The sequence below is a fragment of the Amaranthus tricolor genome, chromosome 8 (assembly GCF_026212465.1).
Source record: "Amaranthus tricolor cultivar Red isolate AtriRed21 chromosome 8, ASM2621246v1, whole genome shotgun sequence".
NCBI lineage: Eukaryota > Viridiplantae > Streptophyta > Magnoliopsida > Caryophyllales > Amaranthaceae > Amaranthus > Amaranthus tricolor.
Window position 1 is genome coordinate 27,332,830 of NC_080054.1, and position 12,327 is coordinate 27,345,156.

At 30.4% G+C, this 12,327-nt stretch overlaps 2 protein-coding genes across 2 annotated transcripts; one reads left to right on the forward strand and one right to left on the reverse strand.

Annotated features, from left to right (window-relative positions):
* Positions 1-334: 334 nt before the first annotated feature.
* On the reverse strand, positions 335-7,827 carry LOC130821259 (B3 domain-containing transcription factor FUS3-like). The gene is made up of 6 exons (XM_057686947.1): positions 7,424-7,827; positions 3,868-3,957; positions 3,669-3,769; positions 3,040-3,086; positions 2,851-2,927; positions 335-2,621 (listed from the first exon to the last, which is right to left on the reverse strand). The coding sequence occupies exons 1-6, from the start codon at positions 7,718-7,720 to the stop codon at positions 2,313-2,315; spliced, it is 921 nt and encodes a 306-aa protein (XP_057542930.1). The 5' UTR covers positions 7,721-7,827; the 3' UTR covers positions 335-2,312.
* A 3,260-nt stretch (positions 7,828-11,087) lies between these two features.
* On the forward strand, positions 11,088-11,959 carry LOC130821260 (histone H2A.Z-specific chaperone CHZ1-like). The gene has a single exon (XM_057686948.1). The coding sequence runs from the start codon at positions 11,162-11,164 to the stop codon at positions 11,696-11,698; it is 537 nt and encodes a 178-aa protein (XP_057542931.1). The 5' UTR covers positions 11,088-11,161; the 3' UTR covers positions 11,699-11,959.
* Positions 11,960-12,327: the final 368 nt, after the last annotated feature.

Genomic DNA, 12,327 nt, shown 5'->3' on the forward strand with positions numbered 1-12,327 from the left:
AGAGAGAACCTTGACGTATCATTTATTTTTTGAAATAGGCCCTCGTAACATCTCTTTAAAATGGACCATTAAAACCAATTGTTTCCTTACTTTATTTATTGATCGAAATTACCCTAAATAATTTAAAATAATCTTCCAAAATCAAAAAGATATTTTTATCATTTATTTTCACTTCTTTGAAAAGATAATTAGCTCTTCTTATATAGAATCGTCTCATCTTAAGATGAGTTTATATAATTAGCGTATTTTTTAGGTGATCATTTTAAATTCTAACTTTGAGATGGGTTCAAATAATAACTTTAAAACTATAAGTGATCACCATAAAATTATAAAAAATGATCATTTCTAAATATAAGTGATCACGTTAAGGTTATAGGTGATTATTTTAAGACAATAAATGACTAAAATTTAAATATACATTAGGTCAACCCAATAGAAATTATAGATCATCTTATTTGAGAATTTTTTAAAGATGTTTTCATTTATTTCTAGACTCCATTTAATTACTTAAATCTGTTAAGAATATTATGTTACATATTTTTATAAAGAGGAATATTATTGCTACAAAAAACCAAATAAAATTTAAAAAGGAAAGGAAAAGGAGCATATAGAAATGGTTCCACATTTCCACTCACAAGTCACGACCCTTAAAGATTCAAAAAGATACATATCAAAACAGGGAAGACGGACAATTTAGTATGAACCCTTTTCCAAGCTTACGTTGAAATTTGTCTTTATGATTAATATTCTTTCCCTTTTTTTAATGAAGTTTTTACGAAAAATATTTACAGAAATTAAGAAAAATAAAATCTTTTAGATATTAGATATATCATTTTATTAAATAATAAATTTAATGAAGGAAAATTAAGAACCATAACATCAAAAGAATATTAAATGAAAGTTAGTGAATAAAATATGAAACTACAACTAATAAAAAAATATTTTTATAAAATTAGTGAGAACATGTGAGGATTATAATGAATATAAAAATGTTAAAATAAAGTTAGTAGAAAATATGTAAGACCATAAACATTATTAAATTATTAAAATGAAGATAAACAATGTTATTTTTGATCAAAATTTGTAATTTACGTAGAAATATTTTTTATGGAAACAACAAATAAAACACCTAAAATATTAAATGAGAATCTCTTTAAGAAACGAAAGGAGTATATTTTAGATTCATCAAAAGTTAATACTCCTCAAAATTCTGACTACTACAACAACAATAAAAAAAGTTCAACTTGAAAGTTTGAATATAGACATTAAAAAAATGTTTGAATAAGAATTATGTTATGATGCATTGCGGTGAACCAATGCCAGATTCATATCTATCACCACCACCTTTGGGGATGATGATTGATGGGTAAAGGAAAGCCTTTAACACATACTTCTTTTTTTTTTGAAAGGTACCTTATACATGATTTGTCCCTTTCTAATTTTGCTATTTTAGAATTTTGCAAAGTTTTTTATATATGGTATAAGAAAATGCCAATGAATTTGTAGATTAGATTAGAAAATAATAGAAAAAATTATCTGAAATAACTCTAAATTTTTATGATTTTTCTATAATAATCTCACCTATTAATTAACTATTTATAATCCAAAATTTGGAAGATAATGCCTAGAGTAAAGCAAGTTTTATCAAAAAAAAAGATAATTAAAATAAAATATCGAAAAATCAAAAAATATTAAAAAAATTTCTAACTTTTTTTATTATTCGAAATTTTTTATGTAAATTTTTAAAAATTTTTTCAATTTTACATTAATTTTCAATTTAATTTTTGGGTAAATTACCTACTACAACATGTCATCCGATTACACGAGTTTACAATAGGACAATACCGCAAAAGTTACGATTATTTATAGTCAATCAATAGGTGAGATTATCATGAAAAGATTGGATTATTCTAGATAATTTTTCCAAAATAAAATGCGTATCATATATAAATAAAAATGTTCTAATTCAATGGAACAAAAAGTCTTTTAGAAGCCAACAAAATATGCTGATGAGCATAGTTCTTCACATTATAAGGGACAAATTAACGGAAGTTGCATAGTTTATTAATACAACAAAAAATTTACCTAATAGTTTACTTGAGCATCCATCACATAGAACAAGATAAGCATAGGTAATCCCCTCCCCTTTCTTTACTTTCAACCCCATTATTTATAGCTACATTTAACAACCAAAAACCCGTCATGGAGCGAGCTTTACCCAGCAAAAAACGACATTGTTTTGACCTGAAAAAACAAGTGTTTCAGGCCCGTCAAAAGAGCAACTTCAGTTATATGATCGAACAACATAAACATTAGTAGAATTCGTCAAGGGACAGATTGTCAACAGATCCAAAGCTATCGAACCCGCCCATCCTTGAGTAGTAGTTTGTCATCGACTCACCAAGAAAGTCGAAAGGTGAATCATTCGAGAAGCTTGTTGTCTCGTAAACAAATGACATGCAGGTGTTAGTGTTTATATCCTCCATGTTTCCTGGGTCGTTCCAGCTCAATTGATTGTACCTACTTATTTCGAAGTTGTGAACTTGCAAGTAATCAGTAACGGCTTTAGCTGTATAGTCGTCGTATATCTCTTCCTGTGAATTCTTCTTGGCTTGAATCACCTGCACGATTTCGAAAAAATTATAACCAAAGTCGTGATTCTTGAATGACCGACTTATGGGACTGTTCAAGTACTCATCATCATTGTACTATGCTCATTGAAGCTATGATCGGGTCTAGACCATACCCATATCAAATGAGATAAGGAGGTTGCAGTCAGTGAGACCCTCAACTGATTAATCATATAATAGTATCGGGAAAAAGAAGAAGTGCGATGAATTCATGAGTTACATAGTTAAGGTTAATGATGTCTTGGTAGACCATTATGAAGTCGCCAAGCTGCAAGCGATGTGCATTAACGAAGTCCCCTAGTTTGAGACAAAACAACATATATCAGTGAAAAACGTACATATAGGAAGTGCATTCACAGAAGAAACAGAGTTGTCACTGCGTAGAGTATGGATGCTAGCTCAATCTTACCAGTGTTTTCGAGGACATACATCCGGCTGTTATTGTTAGGCCAAAACCTGAATCGAAAAATTTAGAACACAAAAGAAGGAAAATATGAATATGGTAAATGGATCATTTTGATCAGAAAGGGAAACAATGCACAACAGTCATATATATATATATATATATATATATATATATATATATATATATATATATATATTCTTATGTCGATCACAACAAGTACGCGTTCCCTTTTGCCTTTTTTTGGGAATTATATAAATATTCCGAAAAATACGAGATAACGCCTTAAGGCTAAGGCGGAGATCACCAAACACAAGAATTGAACCTCATCATCATCATACCCTGTATATCTCGCTCATAGGAAACTATGATCAGGTCTGGAGAGGGAAGAAAGACGGCAACTCATACCCATAAAGGAGAATGCGGTCAAAGAGTCCCTCAGCTCAAAAAGATCCTCAAAGAGAGTGAAACAAGAATTGAACAACGAGCTTACAAAACAGCTCCAATGATCAGAACCAAAATTTATCAACTTCTACAAAGAGCTCTAATCGCCTTTTTTATGACTCAAATTGTACGATGCTATCACCATATTCAACGTTGTCTTATAGATATGCAAGATCTGGTAATATATATACCTGTACTTAAAGTTCCATACATGCACACCGTCCATATCGTCCATGCTAATATATATTCCTTCCTTAGTTTCCAGGGTCGGAAGGTGCGATTCAGCTGCTTTCTGAAATAAAGATATGATCATAAGTGAGATTTATCTTTCAGGAGTATAGTGTAAGTTGCAAACTTTAGTATTTTCATTATGAAGTTGATGAATCAAACCTTTGGCAGCACCATCCGCCTCAAGGAGCTGACATCACTATTCTGAAGTTGCTTTTGGAATAAAAATCTCAACCTCCTTGGATCAACAACCTGAAAATTTTTAAGGGAGTGAAGATTAGCATATAGAAGAGATCACATAACAATTGCATCACTGCCTAATCCACTTTTAGAAGAGTACCGAAATCAAGGCTTTCTAATAACTACTCCTTGAATCCCTCGACCACTAATCCGCTTCTATGAGAAAAGCGAGTTGAGTACTCCAAACAGATTAACTATTAAGTTGCAGATGATGTTTGTAACTAAGGGTGTCAATCTCGAAAATTTACTATCCAAAGTAAAAAGAAAAATAGAATTCTAACATTTGTACGTCTTATTTGTATGAAGTTGCTGATGATATTGGTAACTAAGGATCAATCAGTAATAACCCTTTTGCGTAAGGATGCGTACATCCGACTTCTCAGAATTACTAAGGGGTAAAATTATTGGTGATATTGAGAAGATTTTGGCCCTTAGATATTCATTCCATCTCCATAAACTTAACACATAGTATACACATAAAAACTAAAATTTTTCTAACACTAGAAACTAATTGCTTTGGATACTCAAGATCATTTATGTTGGTTGGGTAGCCTCCAAAGAAACTCTTTTCATTTTTATTCTTCTTCCTCGCACAACGGTTAGATAAGTAATACATAGCAATAATAATGATATTTTCTATTTATAGAACTCTCATTCAAGATCACAATGGATTATGATTTCATTAATAACTACTTACACTACCATCCAACATGATCGAAAAAATTAATGTTCTTTTTTTTGTCGTTTTATAACACGACTTTTTTTCTTGGAACTAGTGTCCTTTAGTGCGATATTATGTCGAAGTTACGATGTTAGATACGTCCAAATGGCTTCGTTTCATTTTATCCATGAATAATTTGCATATTGTTAGTTATGAAACCGTATATCAACATCATAATAACACGTAATAAATGGATAAAAAATTATTAGTTCTTCTCCACATCTTCGCGAATCTAGTATATATATGTCATTAAGCATAATGGGAACAAGTGTATATTGTAATTATGTGAAGTCAAACTCAACATATTCTCTACATAAGATTTAGAATTTGAATGTGAACCACATTCTAAGCCAAAGCATAGTATTTTTAAATACTCTTATCACAAGAAAGAAATGGCGCAAAAAAGGCCTGGTGTTTGAGGGTTTTCCTTTCAACTTTGTGACAAGAGTTTGATTTTCACCACTTATAGAAAGAATTCATTTTCTCTCCCCTTAACCGTAGGAATTCATTTGAAGACTCATTAGTGAGCCATCATTTGATACAATCCTATGGATGATTCTTTGACAAATAATATGTATAAGCTAAGCTATTTTCCTAAAAGAAATAATTTCATAAACTTAAAAAAATCTCTTATAAGAGAGGCTGGCTCTTGAAAGTCAACTATGAATGTTGACTAAGTTCACTTTCAACATTTCAAAGCACTCGACACAAACAACACTCTAGTTACTAGTACCACTACACCAATCCATACATAACTACCAAGTCACAAGCTTTATCTATATAGTTAATTGTTCACTTTATTTACATAATTTTATTTTATTTTAGGTATAATAAGGAGAAAACACATGTAGAGTAACATAAGAGAAGCTATAAATGTATATATGTATATATACATATAAAGGTACCAATTACTATACGTACCAGGTTGAGCAACTAAAAAGATGACACTTGGTTGGTTGGTTGGTTTAAGGTCGAGAGGGGCGGAGTAAAAATTAAAATTTTAAAGGCTCTATTTATTTTTTAAGAAAAATAATTCAAGATAAAACGTATTCTAACGTGATATTCTAAAATCACTTTAAATATAAAAAAAGTTTATGCACAAATCACTTAAAAAAAATGTTGCTCAGAACCGAGCCTATATAGCACTATTTAATATTTAAGTTCCCTTATTTTTGGAGCTTTAAGCGGTCGGCTACCTGAAATGGGCTAAGAATCTGCCATAAAGGTCGTGTGCGAATCAAAGAAATAAATCTCAAAGGCATGAGCAAGGTAAATAGTTGCTTAAGACAACTTTTTTTAGAAATCTCGAGAATATATTTTAGTTCTAATATTTTTTTCTTATTTTTAGAAAAATTAGTATTTTTTTAAATTTAAATTTTGGTAATAAATTGGTTAAAAAGTGTACACAAGAGCCACAAATAGATAGGAGTTAGGACGTCAGTATTATGAAGAAATGAAGAAAGCCGATTACGCACTACCAGACAGGTCGCACCGTTTGGGGGTCCACGGGCCACCTAGACTTAGACTCGTGCTGTTTCTACATCGGGCCCGGGCCAGGGCCTAAATAATTCCAATGCAACATTGCCAGGGGGTTTTCTCATCTAATCTCATTTTACTCTACTATTATTCTATTTTATACTTGTCTAATTTGCAATGTCATTAATGACACTAGATTATTCTGCATTTAGCTACTAATTTCGAAAAAAATATTAATTACTCCCTCTTGAATTCCCTATGAAATACTATTAATATTTCTCCCTTCCTTTTTTAATATTCTGACATATATTTAGAAGATAAAAAATATATCATATGAAATCTTGTTAAATTTGTCTTAATGTATACTTTTTAATAATGATTTTTTCATAGTTTTTTATTATATGTATTTATAGATATTGATGTTTAAAATTTGCTATAAAAATTATGCAAAAAGTAAACAAAAAGAACAATAAAAACGAAGAGAATACTTGTAGTTAGAATAAGACGAAATACAAGTGGACGAGACTTAACCTAAACAAAACTAGTGAAAATGAGTTTATCTAACGTGTGTGAGAGGATAATTGATGATTATTTATTATATCTTCAATACTATCTGAGGTGGATAGTTTACGGACTACTGGATAAACAAAGTTTTTCCAGTTGACACATAAAGTATTAGTTTGTCTTTTAATTATAATTTTTTTTAGTCTTATTTATATATTTTTTTTATTTTCTCCCGATTGTTATCATCTAATTAAGATGAATGAGAAAATGCATCAAAATTATGAATCTAATTAATTTTGTCCCCGGATCGCTCATTCTAGTCTTAGTATATGGTCAAGTTTTTCCATTTATTTTTTAAATGGAAACTCCAAGTTATTGGTCTTAATTTTTTTATTTTTTTAATTATTCTTCAATCAAAGGTGATAACCTGCAGCTAGTATTTCAACAAATAATTCAGATCTCCCATTAAAACAATAGTTCAACAAAATTTATAAAACATTTATTAATATTTTTTGGTGCACCCCAAAATAACTTGGAAAGCATTTAAAATTAAGAGCCAAATCTGAAATAATACTAAAAATGGAAAATCAAATAAAAACACAAAAAAGGAAAGGAAAATTTTTAAAAGACAGAAGAATCTAACGGCTAGTGTACGGTGGTATAATAATCTACAACCAATACCAAACTATTTTTTATCGGAATCGACTATATAAACTAATAGATCAGTGATCGTTTAGGTAAATTAATTAAGATGAGATTAATTAGAGAGAAGCTTACACGTGCGGGGAGAGGGTGGGTTGGCACGTGAGAAGAAGCAAAGGGCAAAAGAGTAACAGATGATCTTCTTTGTCTAGCCATTCTTTTCTTCCTCTGAATCTTATGTTCACCAAAACAACCCAACACAGCCAACTGTTGATGACTCGGCCTAGTTGACTCAGCCGAGTTCGAATGAGTTGTTCCATTCCCTGTAGACGAGTTAAACAGAAGAAGACCCGAACCCGCATTAGACCCGAAAGTCGTAATCGTGTCGGGTTTCTGGGTATGTGATTTATCTATCTCTTCCATCATCATCATGATCAAAATCAAAACCCCAAAACCCCCTTTGTTAGGGTTTGACAGATTGTAGAGAGATAATTTAAGAGAGAGAAAGAAGAGAGAAGAAGTAGTAGTATGGGTTTCTCTCTCTATCTGACTGACTCCACTGAAAAATGTGGGAGTTTTTACAAAGAAGTATAAGATTTACTGCTAAAAATAGCAATGTAGAAAAGCCCACAATTAAATTTAGGTGAAAAAAAAGAAGAAAAAATGTAGCTGAATTATGGTTGACATTTGTAATGTAAGAGTTGATCATAAGAGATAGTGATATTTCCAATAATCAAAGAATCCAAATAAAAGAAGAAAATAAAAGAAAAAGAAATTAAGGGAATTAACCATGGTTAAAGGAAAAGGGCGGTGGAAGAGTGAAGAGAAGAGGGAGACGAATGGAGAAAGGAGAGAGAAACGAACAGGTGTTGAAAAAGTTCTGTAAGTTACACTATCATCCTCATGACTCCCAACTGAATTCAATGGAGTTTATTAATATTATTTTTGTTTTATTTTTTTGATTTTGTTTGTTTTGTTGTTTGAATTGATTAATTATAGGTAAATGGGTATTGGGGAATAGAGTTGAATGATCCTGGTAATGAGAAAGGGAGAAAAATGGTGAGTGTTGTTGAGAATTAAGGGAGGCTTGAACAGTGAAGAAGGAGACAACAAATTTGTGTAACTGTTTTTATTTTGTCGCGCGCAAGTATCGTGTTGAATGTCACTATGTAACGTTGCTCTTTCTTCTTATTTCAGTCTTTTCACTCTAGAGTTTCGTTTTAATGAATCCCTCTTATTTATAGAGAATGGTATATTTTGGTTTTGCATCAAAATTAACAAGGGATGAAAAACACTTAAAAAATTCTCTTTTTCATAAAGTGTATTAATATTTATGTGTTATTGTATTATTATAGTAAGGGTAAAAAGGTAAAAAAATGACAAAAATAGAAATAGAACATTCTCAGTGAATTGGTCCAATAAGAAAATGTCTCATTCTCTATGAATAAAAGGGAGTATTATATTTTTATAAAAATAAGAAAGGAGATATTTGGTGATAAATAAAATGAGAGGATTTGAAGAGATTAAATCTCTTTATTTTGTTAACATTTAAATCTGTCGGTAACAAAAAAAAATTTAAAAGTAAAATTTTTTCTTTTTTTTTTTTTGCTCTCCTCCCTTCCATACAAACAATGAATTATTTTATCTCTCTTTATCCAAATATTAAGATAAGTCCGTCTAAATTATGCATAATGAAGAATTGGAATAGGCCCTTATCTGTATCACTATGTTTAGTGCTCTTCCTCTAAAGCTTTTGTATACCTAATCCCATCCCTTACTTTAAATTCTTAAATTTATACTTAGTACAATGGTTAGATGTATTAAGAAAATATTTAATAAAATTATGTGTTAGTTGTTGGTTATTTATTTAAGAAAAAATATATCAATAATTCAAAAATTAATAGCTTTTTCATTTTAAATCAAAATATATCTTTTTAACTGGCTTATAAATTATTTACCAAATAACTTTTTTAATTTTTTTACCCATCAATAAGCTAAAATCAACAAATAAAAACATTTATAAAAAGGATTTATCAAACATCCTAAAGATATCCAAGTTTAGTGTTTGACTTTCACTCCATAAGATTTTGGAAAAGGATAGGACCAAACCACCTTGAAGGAAACTTGGCCTTTTACTCACTTGAATTATGTTAGCCATTTTTTTCTTTCTTTTTCATTTGACGAATTTTTTAATAAGACGGTTATATGGTGAAGCTATTTTTATTAAATTGCCTCATGTATATTTAATGTGTTAAAGCGATTATTTTTTCAATTTTTAAGTGATTGATTAGAGAAATTAGTTAATTATATAAGTTCGTCTCATATTGATACAAAATAAGTTAATTTTGCAAATTCTCAAATGAGATCATCTTTATTGTGCTAATCCAATATACACTTACACTCTTAAAGCAATAATTTATAATTCTAAAGTGATTAATTAAAAAAATAAATTATTTACATGGACCAGTTTTATAAGGAGATGATCTCATATAAAATTTGCTTTATAACTTTTGAAATATATGGTAAAATTATAATAAAACTATTCCACTATAAACATTTTACGTAAGTTGCAATGTTACCAATGTTTGGAAAAGATGAAATCTTATTATAATTTTACCATTAATTATTACTTTTCTAAAATATCTTGGATTTGATTCTCAAAAATTTATCATTATTAATTCAAATAACTTAAATAATAAATTTATCTAAGTAAATAGTAATTTTTAACAAATCATTATCATTATCGTACCCGGTGTGTCACGCTCATACTAATACTATGGTCAGGGTCTGAGAGGAAAAAAGTGCGGCAACCCATGCCCATAAAGAAGGATGCAGCCAAAGAGTTCCTTAGCTCGAGATTGATCCACTGAATAATAGATCCCTGCAACGAAGAAGGATTAGTGAAACTTAAACTGTCAGCTTGTATTTTACTATACAAATTTGACCCTTAAACATAACAAATTGAAAATAAAAAAATACATATAGATAAATAACTTCCAACAAATATTACATCAAAAAAACTTCCACCAAATAATCAAATAAAAGTTATTTTTTGTTGTAAATTTTAAATTTTTGTATTGTAATTTAAAATGTAATTGTGAATATATTTAAAAATCAAAAAGACTTGATGAATATAGTGTTTTAAGAACTTGAGCTTCACATATTTCATCATTCAATTAGTAAAAGGTATTAGAAGATTCTCGTTGGTCGAAAATATTTAAATAATTTTGTATGAATGGACGAAAATTATATAATTCTTTATATTGTTAAAAAAATTTAGGGAATAAAATATTATTTTGGACCCATATACAAATCCTAGACTTGTCAGGGTCCAAAATTTTCAGACACTATAAATTTGGATTCGAGTCTAGGTTTAATAAAAAAAGGTCTATTAAAATTATTATTTTGTTAAATGAGCTGATTGTATGAGCTCGTAGTTGGTGAGACCATAACATACTTAGTTGGTCTTGGACGAGACGACCTCATAATGAGACCGTCAATTTGGGTCGGTCCAACTCGCGTGTATAACAATCTGGGCATTTTTTTCATTCTTTGGGCATTTTTCAATTTTGATCTTAAAGATATCAATTTTGATCTTAAAGGTAAGATCTAAATTGATAAATGCCCAAAAAATTAAAATATTATAACACACGCAAATTAAGTCGGCCTAAATTGACGATCTCATAATAAGACCGTCTCGTCAATTTTTTTTGTAACATACTAATGTCAACTTTTCTAATTTGGGCCGGGTACCGAATTTTCTGTGTGCTATTAATTTGTGTAGTATCTACGACACCTGAACCCTTCATATATCTTCATTGTTCATATACCGCTGTGACTGTTCAAAGTAGCCAAACCTCAAAATTGGCAAACATGGAGCTAACTTCAATGGCGGATGCCAATGATTGCGCCGAACCCGCATTACCCACCAAGCGCATCCCAGATCTGACCACCGAAGAATCCCCCAATGAACCCAAGAAGCCAAAACTTGACAACCCTGACAACAATGGTAAACAAACTCCCCAACCTCTCATAGAAAAACACCAAGCAGAATTGGATGAAAAATTGGAAAAACCAGATCAAAATAAACCAACATTTGAAGAAGAACAAGAACCAAAACTTCCCTCTAATGGGAAACCAGAAATTGACAGAAAAGGTAAGGGTATTCTAATTGAAGAAGACGATGAAGATGACGACGATGATGATTCGGATTCAGATTCGGATTCAGATGATTCAATCGCTGCGGAATTATCAGACGAAAGCGATTTCGCCGATGACCCACTGGCTGAAGTTGATTTAGATAACATCCTTCCCTCGAGAACTCGCCGGAAAATTATTAACCCTGGAGCTTACCTTGCTACTGATCTCCCTGAAGAGGATTCCGATGAGAGTGATGACCCTGATGCTTAGAATTTTTTTCCCCCTCTAAGGTTAGTAGTGAATTTCTAGTGGGTTTTCAGTCATCAATCCGAGCCTCCTAGTTTTTTTTTTTTTTTTTTTTTTTTCTTTTTTTCTTTTTTTTTTTGAGTTATTGAGGAAAGTATATTAGTTGGTAGTTCTTGATGAGTGGATGATTTATTTTGTTAGGTATAATCTAGAATATATGTTGTCAAAATAACACAATTTTTAGTTTTCTAATTAATTATTAATGGATTTTCAGCTATTATTATGTATCTAAATGTTTTATGATCTTGTTTGTTTTTCAATTTGTTTTGCTGATGGAATTTAGGTTTTACATTCAAGTTTATATCTTTTTTATGATGAGAAGGGACAATTGTTAGGTTTATAGGAATGTTGTTATCCTTGTCTTATGGAAGACAGTGAGCTTAGGAAAAAACCAATCAGATGTCTTCAATTGCTGTGTTTCAGAAGATTTACATTAGGGTTTGAGAAGATGTGATCATTTGTTGGAACTTTTTTAAGTCCATTTATCCTATTTCTTTCATCTGGTAGGCTGCTATATTATGATTTCGATTCTTTTGACTCGTTGCTAGGTTAGTTGATGATTTCACGGTCACCTTGATTTTGTGTGTTAGGAG